General features: G+C 46.5%; 1 protein-coding gene and 1 long non-coding RNA gene across 2 annotated transcripts in view; one reads left to right on the forward strand and one right to left on the reverse strand.

The window, feature by feature from the left end:
- The window catches only part of LOC147692382 (cytochrome P450 2G1-like), a 691,661-nt gene that overhangs the window by 448,254 nt on the left and 218,483 nt on the right, over positions 1 to 24,924 (reverse strand). Inside the window, exon 5 of the mRNA XM_086938608.1 lies at positions 22,620 to 22,796. Within this exon, the coding sequence (XP_086794734.1) occupies positions 22,620 to 22,796 (177 nt within the window). The remainder of the gene's footprint in view (positions 1 to 22,619; positions 22,797 to 24,924) is intronic.
- Positions 1 to 24,924, forward strand: part of LOC147692383 (uncharacterized) — a 228,443-nt gene that overhangs the window by 17,194 nt on the left and 186,325 nt on the right. The gene's annotated exons all lie outside the window — the stretch shown is intronic.

Genomic DNA, 24,924 nt, shown 5'->3' on the forward strand with positions numbered 1-24,924 from the left:
ACATCTGGTGCGGTGTCCACACAAATCAGTTCTCTTTATAAAGCACACCCACCTAAATACCTAAGGCAATATAACCTACCTCTCCGTCAGTAAAGAATACTTAGGCAAGTAGTAAGTAAGGACTCTGCAAAATGTGAAGAAATTGAGGTCCTATTTGAGGGGCTGCAGCCAGGACAGGGAACCACCATGACTATCTTGGGGAATAAAAAATCCCCCAAAGGCCATCGGGGGCAATCCGCAGGCCCTTCCCACCACTAGGTCAATAGCCAGCAGCCTGATATACATAAACAAGGAGAGGCGCGCAAATTCCGGTTACTCCCCAGAGTCTGGTCGCAACTTTTCACTCGTCTCCATTACGAATGGCAAACGTGTGCGCACCTCCGAGCAAAGGCATTCATGTAAGGCTCGGCTTGCTTTCGTGGACGTTCCAGGATGGGCAGAGAAGGAAAATGAGACTGTCTCTTCCTTACTGCCCAGCAAAGACATGCCAATGTCCTCTTCTTTTCTGTGCTGGCAGTTTCCCCCCACCCTCTTCCTATTATTCCCTCTCTTTCTGTCTTGCTCCTCACTTACTGAAAACCATGACTTGAACAAACGGTTCAGAACCTCTCTTTCCTTCTTTAATTTAGTTGCTTCCCTGTGAAATGGATCCAAAAAAGAACAAGCTGTCTCCGTGGAGCCGATGGGGGACGGAAAGTGAAAGCGCAGGATGCACGTGTGAGCGCGTGTGAGCGCGCGGTGGGAGCCAGAGAGGAGACACCATGCGGCACTCTGGTGGGAGTGTGTGAAGCAGAGGAGAAACCATGGCGTGCACATCGGATGTCTGTGTGCCCACATGGTTTGTCTCCCTTCCTTAGCAAAAGCCACAACAAGAGAGTCTAGGCGAGACGTAAAAACTGCCGGTTTATCCAGGCTGTTTTAACGGTATAAAATGTCAGATATCATGTCATTTTTAATACTCTTTAGCGATTTTAGCATTGATATTTTAGACACAGAACTGTGCACTATTTAAATGAGAACCATGCATAGGTTTACAAACATGCATGCATAAAGGCACTTTCCTCATTCTAATTAAGACTGATGTTAGAACGTTTAGCTCCTTTACGCAACGCTGACAGACAGCACCACAGGAAGGCCGCCTGGTTCATTACGACCTCCAAGAAGCTAGACGCACCTGCAGACGTGTAAAAAAAAACTGGCGAAACAGCTAAATGCCTGAAGACGACACCACCTAAAAGAACGCCATGATGGAATACACCCAATGCATCAGGACCACCAAAAGGAACTTCATCCAAAACAAAATCCTCAGCAACTCTAAAGAACTATTCAGTGTCATCCAGGAATTCTCCAAGCCCCCCAGCGAAACCACAAACCACTGCGACAAGCTTGGAACCTACTTCCATTTGAAAATCAAGAGTCTCTACCACAACTTCAATATCCAAACACCAGACACCTCAAATACTCTTTCCTCCGGCAACGCCAGCCAGCCCACCATCTCCTCCTGGACACCAGTTATGACCAAATAGAACACCTGGACCTTGAAAGGCATCCTCTCGGGGCCCCCACAGACCCCTACCATTCCCACATCTTCCACAGAGCCTCCATCACTCCAGAACTACGACACACCAATAACACCACCTTCAAGACCGGCACCTTCCCCGACGACTGGAAATGCGCAGAAGTCAGACCCCAGCTCATGAAGCCCTCAGCAGATCCCATGGACCTCAAGAACTACCAGCCAATCTCCCCCCTCCCCTTCACAGGAAAAGTCACTGAAAATACTGTCAACACTCAGCTAACAAGGTTCATCAAAGACAACTCCATCCTCGACTCCTCACAATTTGGTTTCTGCAGCAACCACAGCACCGAGACCGCCCTACTCACTGCCACAGACAACATCTGCACCCTCCTCAACCAAGGACACACCGCGGCCCTGATCCTACTCAACCACTCTGCAGCATTCAACACTGTCTCCCATCGCACACTCCCCACCAGACTCCACGACGCTGGTATGCAAGGAACCGCCCTCGACTGGATCCGCTCGTTCCTCACAGGCAGAACTTAAAGAATCAGACTGCCACCCTTCCTCTCCAAAACCATGGAAATCAACTTCAGAGTTTCCCGGGGATCATCTCTCAGTCCAACCTTCTTCAACATCTACATGGCCCCCCGCTTCCATCGTCAGACAGCACAGACTCAGCATAGTAGCCTATCCAAGGACACCCAGCTCATCCTCTCCCTCACCAAGGACTCCATGACCACCAGACTCAACTTCCAGGAAGAAATGAAGGACGTTACTTCCTGGATGAGGAACAGCTGCCGGAAGCTCAACTTGGAGAAGACAGAAGTCCTTGTGCTCGGACTCTCCCCCTCTGCATGGGACAACAACTGGTGACTAAGTATGAGCGGAAAATCCGTTCCGCTCGCGGATTTTGCGAATTTTCGGTAAATTTGCGATCCGCGAACTCCCGCGAATTTACCGAGAATTCGCAAATCCGCGAGCGGCGGATTATTCCGCGGGCAAAAGTTGAAGCCTGGCCTGTTGTAACTATTTTACGATGGCGCCGGCAAGCTGCCAGCGCCATCCTAAAATAGTTACTAAGTTAGCTTCAACAGGAAGCTCTAATAGATAAAATAAAGCAGGTGCTCGCACCTGCTTTATTTTATCTATTAGAGCTTCCTGTAGAAGCTAATTTAGTAAGTATTTTAGGATGGCGCTGGCAGCTTGCCGGCGCCATCGTAAAATAGTTACAACATGCCCTTCCTGTGACTCATTCATTAGCCCAAAAACAATCGTGAGCTTCGTCGAGGCAGGTGTGCCTTCTTCCCAAATCTACCGTGGAAAATCAGCTGTGATGCTGGATAGAGGCTTTTGCATCCTTGACTTTCACGAGCGCAATACCCGTGCTGTTCCTGTGACCAGGAGCTTCTTTCTCTTCATCTGCTGAACTGATCTTTCTCTGACCTTTTATACACACAAGAGGCATGTGAACTCGCATTGAAGCCCCGCACTTTTGGTACCGCTCACACACTCGCGGTGTGCACCGTCTTCCCGCCATTTACCCACTATGATGGACAGCTCACTCAGGGACCCCTGCGCCCTTTGGGGCGATTGCATAGTAACACACACATGGTCGCTCGAACTAGTTGAAGCTCAAAATCAGTGACTCATTCATTAGCCCAAAACCAATCGTGAGCGTCGTCGAGGCTGGGCAGGTGTGCCTTCATCCCAAATCTACCGTGGAACATCAGCTGTGATGCTGGATAGAGGCCTTTGCATCCTTGACTTTCACGAGCACAATACCCGTGCTGTTCTTGTGACCAGGGGCTTCTTTCTCTTCATCTGCTGAACTGATCTTTCTCAGACCTTTTAAACACACAAGAGGCATGTGCACTCGCATGGAAGCCCCGCCCCAAATCCGCGGATCCGCAAATCCGCAAAATCGGCGGATTTTGCGGATCCACGATCCGCAAATCCGCAAAATCCGCGGATCGTGGATCCGCAAAATCCGCCCATACTTACTGGTGACCCACTGCCCTCGGCAGCCTCCCGACCCCCACGGACCATGCCCGAAAGCTCGCATCAGCCTCAACTCCTCCCTCTCCATGACTTGAAAGGTTAACGCCGTCCCCTTCAGCTGCTTCAACACCCTCAGTATCCTCCTAAAGACCTTCAAATGGATCCCCAGAGTCAAGAAAGACCTTCACCAACGCACTCATAACCAGCAGACTGGACTATGGAAATGCCCTCTACGACGGGATCAACAAGTCTCTACTCTGCAATCTCCAGACAATGCAGAATACCAGCCAGACTCGCCCTCTGTATCCCTTGACACAAACAATTCAGCCAACACTTACCGAACCTCCACTTGCTCCCCGTCAAGAAGATAATCATGATCAAGATCCTCACCCATGCCTACAAATGCCTCCATAACACTGGACCCCAATACCTCAACGAGATCATCTTCTTCCAAGTTCCCAAAAGAAACCTCTGATCCACCAACCTTGCCCTCACCAAAACCCAGCACATTCTCAGAGCCTGAACAGAAGGAAGAGCCTTCTCCTACATCATGGCCAAAACGTGGAACAAGCTCCCGTTCGACATCAGATGCGCCCCCTCCCTAAACATCTTCAATCTTCAGGAAGACACTCAAGACCTGGCTCTTCGACTGAACAGAGCTGCTCACCCCCCCCAGCGCCTTGAGACCCTCACATGTGAGTAGTGTGCTTACAATCCCGTACATTTTTGAGATGCGTCCGCCACATGCATGACTTACTTTAAAATGTTTGTCAATGCAGAAATCTATGATTTGCATTTTGTCCAAATTCTACAGTTAAAAAAACCCAATTATAATAGATAAGCCTTTTACCAGATGCTGATGTGCGGTCTGTACAATGTTGCTTGCTTCATAGTGGCCGTTAGAAGTAGCATTGGTTAATGCACTCAACCAGAAGAGAGTCAAGTATTATTGACTGCTACTATTCAGCAATTTGCAATTTAGTGAGACACTTTGTAAAATGTCTCATTTTTGGATACTTGAGAGCACATGATAGAGGTTTGGAGGAATGCAACATTGAGTCAGAGAGTTGGAACCCAGATTGATGGGTGATGAAATGCAACCACATTTCTTAAACACAGCTCCTTCTATCGTTGAGTTTAGTTAAAGGCAAGTCTGAATAGGTTGGTCCTGAACCACATGTAGTTTGGTTTGGAAATTAGTCTCAGTCTATAGCATTCAAGCGTCCTGGTTCTTTTATACTGAGTGAACTTCCGCTTCATTTCATACTCTTTTATATTGTGTACTCCAATAGGTAAACTCCGAATTAAAGGCTGTGCTGGGATTAGTAAAACATCAGTTTCTATTAATACATCCTTGACATAATATCCTTTATAAGTGGTGCACTAAATCCTACATTTGATAATCAATCAATCAATCAAGCATTTATATAGCGCACTACTCACCCAGAGGGTCTCAAGGCGCTAGGGGGGGGGGGGGGGGGGGGGGGGGTCCGCTACTGCTCGAACAGCCAGGTCTTGAGTTGCTTCCTGAAGGCGAGGTGGTCCTGGGTCAGGCGGAGGTGGGTCGGGAGGGAGTTCCAAGTCTTGGCGGCGAGGTAGGAGAAGGACCGTCCCCCTGTGGCGGCTCTTCGGATGTGGGGGACGGCGGCGAGGGCGTGGCCGGTCGATCGAAGCTGGCGTTTGGGAGCGTAGAAGTTGAGGCGGCTGTTGAGGTATCCTGGTCCTTGGTTGTGTAGGGCTTTGTGTGCGTGGGTGAGGAGACGGAAGGTGATTCTCTTGTTGACCGGGAGCCAGTGCAGGTCTCTCAGGTGTCCAGAGATGTGGCTGCGACGGGGGATGTCCAGGATGAGTCGTGCTGAGGCGTTCTGGATCCGCTGGAGTCTTTTCTGGAGTTTGGCGGTGGTTCCGGCGTAGAGGGAGTTGCCGTAGTCCAGACGGCTGGTGACGAGGGCCTGGGTGACCGTCTTCCAGGTCTCGGTGGGGATCCACCGGAAGATCTTACGTAGCATGCGCAGGATGTTGAAGCACGACGAGGAGACGGCGTTGACTTGTCTGGTCATGGAGAGGGAGGAGTCCAGGATGAAGCCCAGGTTGTGTGCGTGGTCTGTTGGTTTGGGTGCGCTGCCTAGGGCGGGGGGCCACCAGGAGTCGTCCCAGGCGGAGGGTGAGGATCCCAGGATGAGGACTTCCGTCTTGTCCGAGTTCAGTTTCAGGCGGCTGTTCTTCATCCATTCGGCTACCTCTTTCATCCCTTCGTGAAGGTTGGCTCTGGTGGGGTCGTTGGTGAGGGAGAGGATCAGCTGGGTGTCGTCGGCGTAGGAGATGATGTTGAAGTTGTGCTGGCGTGCGATGTTTGCGAGGGGGCTCATGTAGACGTTGAAGAGTGTTGGACTGAGCGAGGAGCCTTGAGGAACGCCGCAGATGACTTCGGTGGCTTCTGATCTGAACGGGGGGAGGCAGACTCTCTGTGTCCTTCCGGCGAGGAAGGAGATGATCCACTCTAGTGCCTTCTCCTGGATTCCAACGTTGCTGAGGCGCTGCACTAGTGTACGTGGCAGACAGTGTCGAAGGCTGCGGAGAGGTCCAGGAGGATGAGGGCCGCCGTTTCTCCGTTGTCGAGCAGGGCTCGGATGTCATCGGTGGCTGCGATCAGGGCGGTCTCGGTGCTGTGGTTGGCCCGGAAGCCAGACTGCGAGAGGTCGAGGGATCCGTTCGTCTTGAGGAAGGCGGCCAGCTGCTTGTTGACGGTCTTCTCGATGACTTTTGCAGGGAACGGGAGCAGCGAGATGGGGCGGTAGTTCTTGAGGTCGGTGGGGTCGGCTGATGGCTTCTTTAGTAGAGCGCTGAGTTCGGCGTGCTTCCAGCTCTCCGGGAAGGTGGCGGTGTCGAAGGAGGTGTTGATGATGTCCCGCAGGTGGGGTGCGATGACAGCGTCGGCCTTGTTGAAGACGTGGTGAGGGCAGGGGTCGGTCGGAGATCCGGAGTGGATGGAGTTCATCGTGCAGACGGTGTCTTCGGTGCTGATCGGGGTCCAGGCGCGGAGGGTGGTGGTGGGGGGCAGTGGTTCGGTCTTGGCGTGCGTCAGTTGAGTGGTGAGGCTGTTATGTATGTCCGCGATCTTGTTGTGGAAGTAGGCGGCAAGGGAGTTGCAGAGGTCTTGCGAAGGGGTGATGTAGTTGCTCCTGGCGTTGGGGATGGAGAGCTCTTTAACGATGTTGAAGAGTTCCTTGCTGTTGTGTGCGTTGTTGTCCAGTCGTTCCTTGAATGCAGTTTTCTTGGTGGCGTGGATCAGTTGGTGGTGTTTTCGGGTGGCGAGCTTGAGGGCAGTCATGTTGTCCGTGTTGGGTCTCTGCGCCAGGCTCTCTCGAGGGCTCGGCAGTTCTTCTTGGAGCTCTTGAGTTCGTCAGTGAACCATGGGGCTCTCTTGCTGCGTGGTCTGCTAGGCGGGGTCCTCAGGGGGGCGAGGTCGTCTGCGCAGTCGTTGATCCACTTCGTGAGGTTGGTGGCCGCTTGGCTGGGGTTCGTTGCGCTGGTGGGTGGGTTCTTGCTCAGGGAAGTCGCGAGCTAATGGCATCTATAGGAAACTGGAGGAGTGCATTAAGGGTTAGTAATATGTGCCTCCCCTTTCAAAGGTTAAAGCAAAGTTGGACTGGCTGGTTTAAAAGTCTTTGAAGCCTTGCATTAAATTTTACGAAAGGCTTGAGTAGGTGATACTACAGTTGTGATGGAGTGTGCAATGATTGTGGAATTAACAGGAACACATAAAAGTGCATGACAGATGAGTGACCTTCTAACGGTTAAGGTAAAGTCGGGCTGCCTGATTCTGAAGTCTTTGGAGTTCTTTAAGTCAGTTGCTTAGAAGTCTTGAGTTGATGATCCAACAGTAACTGTGATGCACCAGGGAAAGGATCTAGTAAGCTAGACCCTGTGGTCAGTGTAGAGGAATGGGAGAATTTTAGGAATGAAAGATAATTGCATATTTTAAACTGATATCAGAGTGTTCATCTGTGGGAGAAAGAGAGGTTGGCATTGAACAGTTTCACAGTTCTCTACTTTTCTTGAGGTGGATGGTGGAGATCTGTGACTCTAGTTTCTAGAATTTAGTATCATTCATTTATAGGCATCTCTCCTTCATACAGTGGTATATGTAATCCATGCAAAGTGATGTTGGTTGGATTATCTGTCCTATTATCCAATCAGAAGTGGATTTGTGTAATTAGCGTAAATTTGGAAAGACAACTGATGCAACCCACGGAACTGAGACAGGGAACACATGTAGATAGTTAAAAAGAACATATGAGAAGGATGACCCTTCAGAAGTACTGCATCACACTGGACATGTAGACTATTCTAATGACCCAATTATGATCTGTTTAAGGAAAGTTGGTGAGAAATTAATGCACCTACAGCCAAATAGAGCCAGTAATTGCTACCCACTATTCAAGTACCTCAAGCAGCACTGTGAAGTCTTCATTGTTGTGGGTGAAGGAAAGACCAATGGACTTATGGAACGTTGTGGTGTCCTCTTCCAGTGAGAGGATGAGTTTGTCCTGTTACCAGAAAGAAAATTATATGGATCTTGAGTGTTGTATTCCTGAGTGTTAGTATTGGAGGAAGTGGTTCAGTTCCACAGTCTTGAAGTGGTGTTCTCACCTCCATTTCAAGATTTTGTGAGGAACAGGACATTGGAGAAAGGTCATGAGTGGTCAGGATTTCTTTTTAAATATTTTCTTTAAAGGGCATAATGATAGTGTGTTTTAGGTGGTCTGGGATTGTGCAAGAGAGAACAGAGACATTGCTCAGGTTAGTTGGGTTTGTCATGAGGAGAAGGAAGACATGTTTGAGATGTGTCAGAGCAGGTAGAAGAATTTTGCACTTTTGTTTTGTCAGCCCATTTAAGAATCGAGTACTCTGTTTTCATATGCATTGTTTTTCGTTTTTGCAAAAAGTCAGCTCTTACAGAGCAGTTATTCCCCTTTCCTGCAATACTGCTCTTCCTTTTTCTTTGCCTTGTCCTCCAATGTCATTCAATACAGAAATGGATTTTGCATTGCCTTAAAGAGTTCTTTCACCAGGCTGAATTTACTTTGAGAATCTTAGTAAATGCAGAAACTAATTATTTGGTAGTATTAGAAAGAATCCTGGATTTGAAAAAAAGTGATGATGTTGCGTGACTACAAGACTGCTACCTTTACAAGGAACTTTTTAACAATTTGTCTTACTGCAGCATTTTCAAGCTGAGGAGTCCTCCAGTAATGGTCTGTGTTTATGTAGTGTGACGCAAAGGCGTGCAGTTACAATAGCTGTTATTGAAGGACACTTTGAGTCAGCATCAAGGCTTCATTAGCTCTGTAATCAGTGAGACCTAAAACATTTTTTCCAATGACCTACATACTGTCCTTCGTTTTCCCCTTTTTAAAAAATTCTCTTGAACTTGGAGAAGCAGATTGTTGTCATTTCTTTTTTGTGCTGCCTTTCTTTCTATCAACCTTTGGTAGTGGGACGTGATTTTCAGAACCTTTCCCTCCATGAAGGATAAATGGTTTATATTGCCATGTCATTTAACTTTATTCCGTCATCAAACCATAAAAGTGCAAAGTGCATATATACTGCCCAGCAAATTTAAATATATTGAAAGCCGTCATTACAGATAAAAACACAATAGAAATGCCCTTAAAAACAGAATCCTTCTCTTACATCTAAACCCATACGACAGCCTTAAAAAGTTACTAGCTGATTGATTAATATTGCCTAGTGCATAAATACACGAAATGTGTTAAAACTATAACAAGTAAAAAATGTACATACGACTATTACAATAATGCTTCCGCTTGCGCAAGCGCACATAAAAATCGAGCAATGAATGGTCGCTCAATTGGGTGCACTCCATCATGGTTAGACTAAATTCCCCCACAAGCAAAACCTAATGTGGGTATTCAGTGCCATGGGCCTATTAAAGGAAATGGCAAATTAGGTCTCTGGGCCTATCTTCTAATTCCCCACATATTGCCCAGGAACTTTGCTATTGCGCACACAAATAATGGTCTTGTGTCAGATTTTGGAATGCGCAAAGCAACCCCATGGTCACGGGATCCTAGCTGTTTACAAATGGGGATTAGCCATTTTTTCTCAGGTTTAAGGTATGCAGGACAGCCAAAGAGAGCAGGACCAACCAATTAGATTGGAGCACAGCAACAAGGGCAGCCCTTGTTCAGGGGAACGTTACCTAACCAAAGGCTTGTGAATGAGTTCAGGGGTAATTGTATATAAAGTTATCTGTCAGTCGGCCTCTGGATGAGAACAAAGTATCCTTCCAGGATACCTTTTGAGGTTCATATATTCCTCAGTCAGTCTAACCCACCTGCTGCCCCTGATTTCATTCTGCACTACCCAGTCCCAGTACATTGATTTGATTTGTTTCTTGGTAAGTAGTTCTGGACAATTAATACTGCTCCCCTTTATCCCAATGTTAAGGAGGTTTCTGATATTTCTAATCCAGCATATTTTTTTCGATGTATCCAATGAACAAACTTTTTAAAGGCAAGAGCATACAGGGACAATTCTGGGGTGGATGCTAACCTCTGCCAAAGTAGGAGTGGGCGGAGCTTTACTACATCTTTAACAGGTTTGATGCCCATATCCAGTTTGAGAGGGTAAGGTGGTGTGCTTGATAGAAGAGACACTGGGTTCCTAAGGAACTTATTCTCAATCACTGTTAGATCATTCACTTTTTCAAAGCCCCACAGCTCGGACCCATGAAGGGTGCTACTTACAGCCTTGCTATAATATATCTCTAGGGCTTGTGCAACCGGCTTTGTATAGGAGCAATGGTGTTCCTTCCTTATGACCCCGGTTACCTGTGTAAACTTGAGGTAGGCCTTGTTTAGAAGTTGTTTCTAGGCCATACCTTCAGACAGTTTGATGCTCAAATATTCAAAGCAAGTCACTCTCTCTCAGGGGAATGTTATCTAGAGATAAGTGCCCTTTGAATGATTTATGTGGATTCAGCAGCATCAGTTTCGTTTGGGAGGTATTTACTTCCAGGCCCCTCTCGTAGCAAAAGGTCTTGAATCGGTTTAATAAAATTTGAAGCCGACAAAAAGAAGGGTTGCAATTTTCTCATTCCTAAGGAAGGCGCATCTGCTGGTATTACTAGTAAGAAGTCAACCACTTGGTTGATGTATAGAGAAAATATTGTTGGGGCCAAAACACAGAACTGGTGGACTCCCGGGCAGATTGTTACAGGATTGGTGACTTGACCCTGGTCACCCCATCTCACCCTGGCGAAGTTGTCTACATGAAGTCGCACAAGTAGTGACAGGATTTCTAAGGGCATCTCCATCTCCTTTAGGACCAACCAAAGCTTGTTCCTGGTCACCAGTTTGAACGCTGACTTCAGATCTATAAATGCTATGTATAGACTCCCCTTGCCCAGTATCACCACCTTCCAGTAGAGGAGAAAGAAATGGAAGACCTGATCAATTGTTCCCATTTTTTTGTGGAACCCTGCCTGTAAAGCGGACAATATTTGGTTGTCGGCCTCCAATCCTGTATCTTCACTAGGAGAGAGCAGCAGAATACTTTTTAGTGCAATCAATCAGGCTAATAGGCCGATGGTTAGACAGGTTGCTCCTGTCACCCTTTTTGACGATGGGGATCACCTTGGCTCCCTTACAGGATTCGGGAATTGGGGATCCCAGGCGAAATCATTGGAAAGTGGCAATATATATTTTGCCCAATTATCCTTATCTGAACGAAAAAGTTACATGGAATCCCATCCGGTTCAGGAGCTTTGGTAGGTGCAATTGCCTCTATGGAGGCCAAGATTTCCTCCTTAGTGAAAAAAATCTTTACTGTAGGGTGAGATAAGCCAGGGAGAAATAGCCCTTTAGTTAGGCAGAAAGTACTCGCATACAGAGCACCAAAATGCTCTTGCCAAACTTTAGCAGTGATGTTATTGGCTAAGGGGGCTGTGTTTCAACATTTCCCCTCCCAATAAGAGCCCAAAATCCCAATCTCGCTTTGCCCTTACTAGGAATAATTTGTAAAACCTCCTAAATTCGTGCACCAGGGGCATATTCCTAAGTCTAATAGCTATGACCAATCATCTCCTTAGCGACCTGCATTCCCGTGTAAACCATGGGTTTGCCTTGTTTGCATCCCTCTGTTTAGAACTAGGATGGTAAAAATAGGCAGCAAAATTTTGAGCTAGCTGGCCAAAAAAACTTTGCATGCAAAGCACTAATGTTCTCCGTTGGACTCAACTCATCTGGTAGAGATTGAATCACAACCAGGTGAGCCTCAAGCTCCCGCTTTATGGTGTTGCGGTTGGTCTCATCCCCCATAACCATTGGCCATTCAAGAATAATACCTCTTTTGCGGTCATTTTATTTTTAGCTACACTCTCATGTTCAACCCAGGGATATGCCAGCCCCTAACTTAACAGATTGTGGACGCTATCACAATTTTTAACTATAGTCATATCAATTACAGTTGGCCATAGTTTAAGTTCCACAAGAATGTAATTGATGCAACTAGCATCAGTTGGACCAATGAAGGTCAGCTCCCCTCCTCTATCAGAACGTTTTCTACCATTCGTGGTCTGCAGCCTATGTTCAAAAGTCAATGCATTCATTTGTAATGCTGAATGTGACCACTTCTTTATTGGTGGGAGATCAAGAGATGGAACTGACCATAGTTTATCCTCCTCATTGACATCATGGATATCCTCCCTGTCTAGGGGCCCAAAAGTCACATTGAAATCATCACCTATAATTAGTGGGTGCACCTTGTATCCAACAGCACATCTAAGTCTTGTAAAATGGGGGATTCGCCTCCTCTAGTGCCTCTCGCGAAGGCATTATAAATGTCTATAGTCTTGCCTAATCAAACTTTTAACCTGACCACTACAGTATCTGGGCTTTTGGTAGGGAGCTTTTTGATGTCACGCTTTAGCGAAATGCTGATAAAGGTCAGCATACCTTCTGATGGTAGGCCCTGTTTAGATGCTACATCCGGATTGTGAAATGTCACAAAACCTGGCACAAATGTAGGTGTTAAACTCCAGGATTCCTGCAATGTACAGATGTCATGCGAGTTGCTGAGCTTGATCCACCGGGGCAGGAAAAGCTTACCCCTTACACCAGCCACATTCCAAGGGGCCATTCTAAGCTGGTGAAGACCTACAGGTAGTGATTGGTTGAAATAATCTTGGTCGTCCTGAGTCAATCTTTCTGCGATGATGTGTGATTGCGAGTGACAGTGTCTGTAATATGGTTGGCAAATCACTCTCCTGTGTGGCTCTCTGACATGTAGTTAGCAGGTTCTGATCCAACCCTTAGATTTACTGCTGTTGTTGTCCCAGCATATGGTGAGGGATCTACGTTTGTGGCAGATCCAGGGGCACCAGTTATGCAATGTATGAGTGTAGGGCCTGATTGTAGTCAGTCCTTTTCTGCAAAAGGAGATAATGGGGAAGGCCTTATATATATCAAATTAGAGGTAGACTGGGAGGTTTTGCTAACCATCTGTCGCTTGAAATGAATGTTCAATGTTAATGAAGAGCATGTCATAGCTTCTAGGGCAATTAAATTATGCACTCTACTTTCATCAGCTAAAGAAAGTTCTACAGCATCTACTGGGCTGTTAGTCAGAACACACCTTCTGGCTCTCAATATATCATCCCTTATTATGACCTGCACCCCCTTACATGCCAAATCCAATGGAAGGATTTGTTCTTAATAAACTCCTCATTCTCATATTTTGCGGAGTTTCCACCTTTGGGCAGATATGTCATGTAGATTGTATGGTGATTGGGGATGGGTAGTTTTAACTGAGGTCTTAGCAGATTGGCTATCTCACATCCCCTTGCTTCTCTAGGGGAGTGGTCGCTGTACAGGTGCCCTCATGAACAGAGCATGGCCTTCCTTGATCTCCATGACCCCCTCTTCAAGTTTTGCCCCTGGTGGTAATGCGCTCTGTGCTACAGTGACCTATGTTGCTTGTCGGAGGTGTAGGGGTAGCAGGTGGAGCTACACATGGGAGTTGTAAGGATTGTTTCCAGTTAGCATCCACCCTCGAGGGTTCTACAGCTAGTAACATATCCAAGCAACGCAGTCCTTCCTCTCTGTCAAGCAGCTTGTGGATGCACCCGGTAATAGTCCCTATTGTAGCAATGAGAGCAAGAATTTCCCTATAGATGTCTATTTTAGTAGTAGGGTTTTCTTGGCCCTCTATCCCTCCACCCCAGCTCAAGAGATTTTGTCTGCCCTTTCGACCTCAATGTCCTCCTTATCCTCCTGTCCCCCTGGGATGATAGCAATATCCAATGGGTCTGGTGAGTCAAAGAGAGGTAAAAATCTATTTCTGCATGGGAAATCATCTATGGTAACAAGCACAGCACTACCCGTGTTAGACAGGTTTTTGGATAACATGTCAGAGGCCTCTGGTATCTGTTTCCTGCTGGGTGCCTTTTTAAACATTATCCAGATATGCCCAGATTTTATGGGGCTAGGAGATGCATGAATGGCGGTCGGATCAAGGAGCTCCTCACACTCAGTCAACAAATTATCTTTGTGGTCAAGCACACCAGCCCCTAACGAGGGGTTCGATCTCTGAGCTTTCTTTCTCATTTTCTTCTCATGTGCTCCTCCCACCTCTCCCTCAGCTACTTTTCTCATCACTCTAAAATAGCTCTATAATAGCGCACTGTACCTTTTCACAATGCAATGTTAGCAATCCTCCAGAGCAAGATTTTAGGGGGGTGGCCCAACCCAGACTCTTCCGGGCTATAACGGGTGAGCACGGGCCTGCTCTTGGCCTGGGTGGAGCCTGCGCACCCGGTGCCACAGAGAGTCTCAACAAGGTGTAGATTGCAGGCAAGAGTGGCAGATAGGGCCCATAATAGTAGCAACATGTCCCGCGCCACAGGGGGAAAGGCAGCGTTTAAGCGCCAGACCAGGGGGTCTGGCGCTCTGGCGCTGGCCCAGCCCCAGAACCCCTGGTCCTCACAAAAACCACGACATCCGACTATGCTACGATGCTACCGTCCTCCAGGGACTCAACACCGGCTGATCATCAAACTGCTACCAGGCAAGCCCGATACTCACCCACTGACCCTTCACCTGTCATAGCTGCAGCTTCACCAACCGCCGAACCAATCAATCAATCAATCAATCAGTGACATTTATAAAGCGTGCTACATACCCGTAGGGTCTCAAGGCGCTGGGGAGGGGGGGTGCCGCTACTGCTCGAACAGCCAGGTCTTCAGCTTCTTCCTGAAGGAGAGGTGGTCTTGGGTCAGGCGCAGGTCGGACGGGAGGGAGTTCCAGGTCTTGGCGGCCAGGTAGGAGAAGGACCTTCCTCCTGTAGTCGCTCTTCGGATGCGGGGGACGGCGGCGAGGGCGTGGTTGGCTGATCGGAGGTGGCGTTTGGGGGCGTAGAAGTTGACTCGGCTGTTGAGGTAGCTCGGGCCTTGGTCGTGTAGGGCTTTGTGTGCGTGGGTGAGGAGGCGGAAGGTGATTCTCTTGTTGACGGGGAGCCAGTGAAGGTCTCTCAGATGTCCGGAGATGTGGCTGGATCGTGGGATGTCGAGGACGAGTCTGGCTGAGGCGTTTTGGATCCGCTGGAGTCTCTTCTGGAGCTTGGCGGTGGTCCCGGCGTAGAGGGCGTTGCCGTAGTCCAGTCGGCTGGTGACGAGGGCCTGGGTGACGGTCTTCCTGGTCTCTGTGGGGATCCACCAGAAGATCTTCCGTAGCATGCGTAGGATGTTGAAGCACGCCGAGGAGACGCTGTTGACTTGCCTGGTCATGGAGAGGGAGGAGTCCAGGATGAAGCCCAGGTTTCGTGCATGGTCTGTCGGTTTGGGTGCGGTGCCCAGGGCGGGAGGCCACCAGGAGTCGTCCCAGGCGGAGGGTGAAGAGCCCAGGATGAGGACCTCCGTCTTGTCCGAGTTCAGTTTCAGGCGGCTGGTCGTCATCCACTCGGCTACCTCTTTCATCCCTTCGTGCAGGTTGGCTCTGGCGGCGGCGGGGTCGTTGGTCAGGGAGAGGATCAGCTGGGTGTCGTCGGCGTAGGAGATTATGCTGAGGTGGTGTTTGCGTACGATGGCCGCGAGGGGGCTCATGTAGACGTTGAAGAGGGTGGGGCTCAGTGATGATCCTTGGGGGACGCCGCAGATGACTTCGGAGGCCTCTGACTTGTACGGTGGTAGGCGGACTCGCTGTGTTCTTCCGTCGAGGAAGGAGATGATCCATTCTAGCGCCTTGTCCTGAATTCCGATGTTGCTGAGGCGCCGTATTAGGGTGCGGTGGCAGACCGTGTCGAATGCCGCGGAGAGGTCTAGGAGGATGAGGGCCGCTGTTTCTCCATTGTCCATCAGGGCTCGGATGTCATCGGTGGCGGCGATGAGGGCGGTCTCGGTGCTGTGTTTGGCTCGGAAGCCGGACTGTGAGGGGTCGAGGGATCCGTTCGTCTCGAGGAAGGCGGCCATCTGCTTGTTGACGGTCTTCTCGATGACTTTGGCTGGAAACGGGAGAAGCGAGATGGGGCGGTAGTTCTTGAGGTCGGTGGGGTCCGCTGTTGGCTTCTTGAGTAGGGCGCTGAGTTCGGCGTGTTTCCAGCTTTCGGGGAAGATGGCGGTGTCGAAGGATGTGTTGATGAACAACCACAGGCCCTACCTCACCAGTCAGAGCAGAACGCTACCACCTCAGATGCATACTGCTCAACACCCGCTCCGTCCACAAGCACGCCGCCGAACTCTGGGACCTACTTGACTCAACTTCCCCAGACCTTTATTTTTGGTTTTCACTAGCACTGCACTCCATTGGTCCTGCCTTTGTAATACTGTGGTTAAGAAGATCACCTTCCAGAACCTATCTCTGCATCATTATTAGGTGCATCAGGAGAAAATCTTGGTTCATGGTCCATATCCCACATGACGACACTCCACCAATAAGGGTGGGCTGATGGGACTTTTTCTAACCCAGGATTATCATTGGGAGGACAGTTTGGTGTAGTGGTCTCCTTGGCACGACACAACTCATAGATAAGCAATTTGACCAGGTACCTCTTGTTTGTTCATTCAGTTGATAGAAGGGGTTTGAGCTACCGTGGTCATTAAACTTCCCCCTGTTGACCCCCCCACCCTCTTTTTCTATTGCCATAGCCATCCCAGATGGATACAAGAACACCAGAAGGGACCGCACCAACAGACCAGGAGGAGGAATCGCCATTGTCTACAGGAATACCCTCAGAATCTCGACCTGCACGTTGGACACCTCCAGCACCGCCGAGCACCTGCACTTCCACATCCACACTGACCCCAACACCACCCTCAGAGGAACACTCATTTATAGACCCCCCAGACCCCGGCCACAGTTCATCGACAACATCTCCTACAACATCAGCACACACGCTCTCGCGTCCACAGACTACATCCTCCTCAGATACCTGAATTTCCACCTCAAGAACACCGACAACAGCAACTCGGTCGCTCTTCTCAATAACCTCTCCAACCTTTTACTCAAACAGCTCGTCATGACTCCTACCCACACCGTCAGACACATGCTCGACCACATCCTGTCAGCCAGTAACCACGTCACCTTTAGCCACACCACCGAACTCCACTAGATCGACCACCACTGCGTCCACTTCCCCTTCAAGAAACCCTCCGTGCACCACCACCTGCTACGGATCCCCTACCGCAACTGGAAAAAGGTCACGGAAGACCAACTCATCACCGCCCTCGCCGAAGACCCACCTACAAACACCACCGAACCAGCACAGCCACTAGCAACCTCAGGCAATGGATAAATGACTGTGCCAACACGCTCGCCCCGAACAAAAAACCCTCAAACAGGAGGACAACCACGCAGCCCTAAAGAACTCCAGCCACAAGCACCACCAACTCATCCGAGCCACCAAAAGGACCCCCTTAAAGGAACGCATCGACAACAAGGCACACAACAGCAAAGAGCTCTTCAACATCGTGAAGGAGCTCTCCAACCCCAGCTCCAGCTCCAATGACATCCCGCCGTTGCAAGACCTAAGCGACTCCCTAGCCACCTTCTTCCATCGCAAGATCGCAGACATCCACGACTGCTTCAACACCCAGACCCTCCTCACAGCTGCCAACCACCTGCTCTCCTGGGCCTACGTTAATGACGATGACACCATCAAGACCATGAACACCATCCACTCCGCCTCACCATCCGACCCCTACCCTCACCACACTACAACAAAGCAAACCGCATCATCGCTCCCCAATTTCAGAAGATCATCAATAGCTCCTTCAAGGCTGCCACCTTCCTGGAAAGCTGGAAACACGCTGAGATCAACGCCCAACTCAAGAAACCCAGACTCAAAGGACCTCAAGAACTTCCGGCCCATCTCCCTTTTTCCGTTCCCGGCGAAAGTCATCGAAAAGATAATCAACAAGCAACTGACCCACTTCCTCTAAGGGGAACAACATCCTGACCCGTCCCAATCCGGATTCTGCAATAATGACAGTACCAAAACTGCCCTCATCGCTGCCACAGACGACATCAGGACCCTTGTGGACAACGGCGAAACTGCAGCCCTCCTCCTTCAGGACCTCTCGGCCACCTTCGACACCGTCTGCCACCACACCTTACGCACACGCCTAGGCAATGCAGGAGTACGCAACATAGCCCCTGACTGGATCACCTCCTTCCTCACCGACAGAACCCAGATGGACCTCCTCCCCCCCTTTCCGTTCCGAAGCCACCAAGATCATCTGCAGCGTGCCCCAAGGATTATCCCTCAGCCATACCCTCCTCAATATCTACATGGCACCACTCGCCAACATTGTCCGCTCGCACAACCTCAACATTGTCTCCTACACCAACGACAGTCAACTGATCCACTCCCTTACCAATAACTACACCACCGCCAAAACCAACCTCCACAAAGGAATGAAGGTCGTTGCCAGCTGGATGCAGACCAGCTGCCTGAAACTCAACTCAGGCAAGACAGAGGTCCTCATCCTCGGACCCACGCCCTACGCCTGGAATAACTCCTGGTGACGGACCGCCCTGGGAGCCGCACACACACCCACCAACCATGCACGCAACCTGGGGTTCATCCTGGACTCATCGCTCTCAATGACCCAGCAAGTCAACCCTTTCTCCTCCTCCTGATTCAACACCCTCCGCATACTCCGCAAGATCTACAGATGGATCCCCACCGGAACCAGAAAGACAGTCACACAGGCCCTCATCCGCAGAAAACTGGACTACGGCAATGCCTTCTACACAGGGTCCACGATCAAACTCCAGAAGAGGCTCCAACACATACAAAACGCCTCCTCACGCCTCATCCGTGACATTCCTCGCCACGTTCCCATCACTGCCCACCTGAAAGACCTGCACTGGCTCCCAGTCAAGTAGAGGATCACCTTCAAGCTCCTCACCCATGGCCACAAAGCACTACACAACGCCAGACCAGCATACCTCAACAAGCGTCTCACCTTCTACACCAATAACCACCAGGTTTGCTCCGCCGACCTCGCCCTCACCATGTCCCATGCATCCACAGGACCTCCACCGACGGCAGATCATTCTCCTACCTCGCTGTCAAGACATGGAACACCCTACCCACACAGCTGTGACAGACCCAGGACCTGCTGACCTTCAGGAGACTTCTCAAGACCTGGCTGTTCAAGCAGTAGCTTCACCCCCACCCCCGATCAGCGCTATAAGACCCTCACTGGTGATTAGCGTGCTCTACAAATAACTAATTGATTGATTGATTGAAGTATGCTGTATCTGTGACTATTATGAGAAAATATTTTCTCCTCCACAGGGAGGGTTCTTAATGTTGTGTGCACCTTCATTATAGTTATGCCTCACAAAAATGCCCTTTCTCTTGCCCGCTACAGGACTGTCCAATTATATATTTATGGTGCCTGCTAATAAGGGCACGTTTCGTAAGACACCATTTTGTGTCTTTTTTAACTTTGTTTTATATTGCAATGTTTTCTATCATGGTGTGCTTTGTGGCCAGTCTTAGCACAGCCCTGTTGCCCCTTGCAGGCTTGACCTAAAACCTGTGAGTGTTGAGCTTGAACAAGTACAACTATGTTTAAAAACATATTGGAAGCAGTAATTCAACTCTTTGACAGACGCTATGCAGTCAGCAGAACAGAGAAGACTTCACAAGTCATCCTTTAGAAGCTTGTGTTACTGCATTCTGTGACTTCAGAGGGACTTTATTAATGGCCTCGAATCCTGCAGTCAGCAGCAAAACAGGTTCCTGTGCTGCTCCATGTGGACAGCGGGTTCTGTGTGCTCATGTGCCCCTTTTTTCCTTTGCACATTTTCATTTTGTTATACTACTCTGCTTGGTGGGCCAGCCTTGCATGGCTTAGTATTCCCTTGTCCACCTTCTAATGTTTTTTTTATTTCCCTTGCACTATCAAAAGGCCACATTTTGTAGAATATTGTTTACTTTGAGATCTCTTTTTTTCTTTCTGTCATGTTTTGTGTCTATCATGTTGTGTGCTACGAGGTCAGACGTCGCAGAGCATTTTTGCTCCCTTTGGAGAATAAACGTTACAATATGTCCGTCAATGGAGAGAAGACATGCTTTGCATTTTCATCAAACACAAGTATGTATTTATTTAATGTGTTGTGTTAGTCAGATGATCTGTATATGGTGATATGGATCCGAAGCAAGGCGGCTGACTTCACAGCATAACTTTTAATAAACAGTGGGGCATATTATCAAGGGGGTTTATCTCCGCTTTTTTGGCTTTAAAAGCCAAGAAAGCGGAGATAAAATTATCTCCCTATTACCTAGCTGTCGCTAACACCAGTTAGCGACAGCTAGTAGGAGATAGCGACCATCTTGGGCCCCACTTTGCATGTCAGTGATATTTATCACTAATGACATGCAAAGTGGGCGTGCCAAGATGTTAGCGACTGAAAACAGTCGCTAACATCGCTATCTCCTATTACCAACTTTCGGAGATATTCGCGCTAAGCACGAATATCTCCAATAGCTAACACCTGCTCTGAGCAGTTCTTAGCCATGTTATCCAATGGGAGGTGGATAACATGGCTAAGAGCATTAGCTCGCTAATGCAAGAATATCGCTGACTTTTCAGCGATTTTCATGCATTGCGGCGATTTTTATCGCCTTTGCGATAAACCTTGGTAATACCAAGGTTTATTTGCGGTAAAAATCGCCGCAGCTCAGTGGTAAATTTTTGTCTCTAACCAAACAATAGCGATAATTATCGCTATTGCTTGGTAATATGCCCCAGTGTTACCAGGGACTTCTTCCGACTATTCATTCCGAATTTTCATTATCAAAGGTATTGTGGATCAATGGGCTGAAGATGTGATACCAGTCCTTGGACAAGGAACGGAGGCATTAAACCCTGCTTGCTATCCATATAGTTGTGTAGGGAACCATATTTTTTAAGGGCCTCCCCAGCGAGGATATTGTGACATAGGTAGTGGACTATATAACCCTGGTTCTTTTGGCAAGTGTGACGCCCCTTATCTTTTTCGAACCCTTATGACTTTTTCATTATTTTTTCGTTCCTGATCCAATAGCAAAACAACTGCCCACAACTTACATAACTTTCCTTTTTCGTTTTTGTTTCCCTAGCAGATTTTGTTTGTCTTGCACAGACAATATTTCTACCCTTGAATCTGTTTTGATAAAGTTTCCTGACATAACTCTCCTGGGGCTCTATTTATATAATTCAATTGTTATTAATAGATGTTTTAAGAAGTGCCTCCGTGTTCATGCATATTTATTTAGTAACTGCCACTCATGCTTGCCACAGCAAACATATTTCTATCTGGTTGCTTAACTCATTTTTTAATGTTTATTTTTTTAAGCAAAAAGATAAACATAAATACATCAAAAGTATGTTTCTTGTTTTGGTATCACAAATAACCCGAAAGTTACTAATCAGGATATATGTCAGCTAAAATGTATGTGTGCATTTATTATTTTAATGTGTACTAAATCATTTCAATCTATTTTGAAATAGTTAAATAAATAAACACATTTTCAAACCTAAAGGCCTTTAATTTTTTCAAAAGAGCAGCCTTGTGGGTTACTTTAAATGTATTCCTGAGTAGAATAACCCAGATAAATTGACTTGCAAAACATATCTAGCGACTAGGAAAATGTGCTTGCCTTTTCTCATGACAAAACAAAGATATTGTAACTTCTTATAATGCACTTTTTTACCTGGAAATATTCAACTTTTCTAATAGCTCATTAAATAACTTCCAAAAGGGAATTTAAATTAGGAATAGAAACAACCAATTTCTCATGATACAAAAAGTAATGTATGGCTTTAAATTGTGTAATGATTCAGAAAGAAATTCTATTATTTCAGAAAGAAAAGAGGAGCGCTTCCAAAAGAACACACAAAGTACTGAATACTTTTGTGGTTTTAGTCTAGCTTCTCTTAGTGGGTAAAGGTCAATCTGATACAGCACCACTGGATGATTATATGGATAAAAGACTTCTAAATGTTATGTGTTTGCTCTCCATGATTTCATGGAAATCTAGAATTAGTTATCATAACAGATTATTCATGTAAAGAAATAATGCTCTAATCAGTGCATGCCAGTGCATCACATTTTGAAAAAACGAATCAAGGAGATTTGCACACTCATTTAAAATCATGACTAAATAATTTGAGTCCAAATTCAATCAAAATATGTGTTTGAATTGATATGACCTAAAGACAAGTATTCTTCAATTCTGGTCAGATTATGGTGTACATAGTGTAATAGGAGAACTGTTCACAGTTAAAATACCTGGGATAAAATCACAAAATCCCCTCTGATTCTGTGTACAAAAACTATCTGAAAAAACAATGGAATTGTCTAATAGAGCAAATCTTTCTATTTTTTTAGTTCTGAATGGTAATTCCAAAGCTTTCACCAAAAGAATCCAGTTTAAAAACGTATTTGGTTAATATTCAACGTAAATATAATAGTGGGCAATGATGAATAAATATGGACATTTGCTCTATAAATAAATACTACTTTAAACTTTAATTATGCAATTGTGACTCATCTAATATTGGTAATGGGTAAATATAGATTACCTTCTCTCTTTGAATGAGAAAGCAGTCAATGAAATCTCTTAGATTGTTGGGATCCAGGGTTTTCTGGTTCTTTTCTACTCTTTCTACAATGAAATCTTCCAAATACTTAAACAGCTCAAACATTCTTTTGTGAGGTCCAGGTAAGTGGTCCATTATCCTCGGATACATCTCATACAGCTGTAAAAAAGAAAATCAAAGCAAAAATAAGCCACATCAGGCCTTCCTGCATTAATTAGCTTTAGTGGTCAAACGTATTGTAATAAATAGTGAAGCCGCATGAATTCCTATCCATCAAAGAAACCTCCAGATTTTCAATTCACTTTACACAAGAGTTTGGATTAAGGAGTTGTTATGAGTACAATTGCTGCACAATTGCATTATGCAGCACACTTACAAAGTGAAATAAGCCATAAAGGATGCTTTTTGTGAGGGAAGGTATCCTTTGAGGGTGCCTGCACTGGCAATAGGCAGCCATGAGTGCGACAGCACTAGAAGAGAGCACAACTTTGTAAATATGGCACAGTTCTGCTCTCTCTTGTTCACACAATGCAGTTCAGCATTCTGACTTGTTGTGCATTGTGTGAATGTTTAGTAAATCTGGGACTGGGAAACATGATGCAAGCATGCAGATGAAAATCATGGGATACTCAATCACAGTGAACTTTAAAAGTGGTGTAAAGTAAATACTTTCTAGAAATATATTTTATGTATGGCATTATTTTGAACCAAATGTCCCACGCGAACATTTTCAAGTTGATACTTGGTAATACGATCTGATTAGACTCTACATGGAAGAAGCAGGGATAACAAGACAACAATTATACAAATCTCACAATCGGAAGTATTACACACCAGACATGCACAAACGTACAGCTATTCACAACAATTCTACTCCAAATTATATAGAGATTGCAGGGTCAGATGGCAAACGAATTACAGCAATATAGATTACATTAAAAAAGCTTAATGTATATGAAATTCCCGCTACATATGTCATGAAGTAGCAGCTAAACTACTGTAGCAGTAAGTGCACTCTTGAGCCAAGGAACCAAAATGAGCAGTATGTGTCTCTAATGAATTATGCATCAATTACCATCTTTCAGTATCTTATGGACATGTATTAATGTTGTCTGCAATGTTAGCAGGTCTTTTAAAATAATGACATTTCACATTGAAGTACACAATTTTCATTTTGAAAACTACATTGTTACCATAAAAAACTTATTTTCAATTTCATAAAAACCTTTAATCTATATGTGTGTTACTAAATTCAAGATTTGCAGTTCAAGCAAGTATATTGCATGTCCCCTAATTTCAGTTTGTGATTTTCCCCAAGCATTTACATATATTACTTTCACACAGGAACAATGAATCAAGGAGTGGACTCTGGTATGTCAGTGTTAAGGACAATTCAACCATACTGGTCAAAATAGGACAAGAATATAGTACTAGTTTGTCAAATATAGTCAGAATGCTATTTATGAAAGGCAGAGAAAGGAGTGACATTGTGAGTTCGTTTACTGGGTGTAATAAATTGAATTAATATTTGGGGTAGATTACTATCCACCTCAAGCAATATTCACTACCCTCGTCTGGGTGAATAATCAAAGTCATTAAATTAACCTGGTGTCAACCCCCTGGTAGCTATGCCACAGACCAGACAGGCTTAGCTCAGGGTAATGTGTAAAGTATTTATGCAGTACAAAAAAAGAGTTATAAGTTAGAAATCCCCAAAAATAAAAATCCCAAACCAAAATAGAAAAGTAGAGTCAAATGTAAGGAGTAAAATTGCACCAAAATCTAGTAAGGGGGACCGTAGATATGTTTTTTGAAGTTTTAAGTAGAAATAGTGCCAAGCAGCAGAAACCGCCAATAAGAGTCTATGATTACAGTAGCCTGGAACTTAAGAGCAATTTGACACTTGCTTCAATTAAGCATATCAGATATATGAAGCAGGTTTGTCCTGCTCAAAGATTTTACCCAATTAGATACTGACTGCGAAGAAGTACATCAGATACATGAAGCAAGTTTGTTCTAGTTAAAGATTTTTCCATCTGACTTTAGTCCTTCAAGTTCCAATCCACCACAAAAGAAAACTTCTGAAGTCACACGAACTCAAGGGGAGGCACTTGGAGATTCACAAGGTGTCAGACAGAGGCCAGCAGTAGGGTCCAGACCTAGTCCAGTTGCCCTCATCAACTGGGCAGTTGCAGTAATGATCCTTAACCCTGTTTTAGTCCTATATCTTGAGCAGGAGGTCAGTCTTCTAAACCTTGTGATCCACTTATTTGTCCTTGGTACATGA

Source organism: Lissotriton vulgaris, chromosome 9 (assembly GCF_964263255.1).
Source record: "Lissotriton vulgaris chromosome 9, aLisVul1.2, whole genome shotgun sequence".
NCBI lineage: Eukaryota > Metazoa > Chordata > Amphibia > Caudata > Salamandridae > Lissotriton > Lissotriton vulgaris.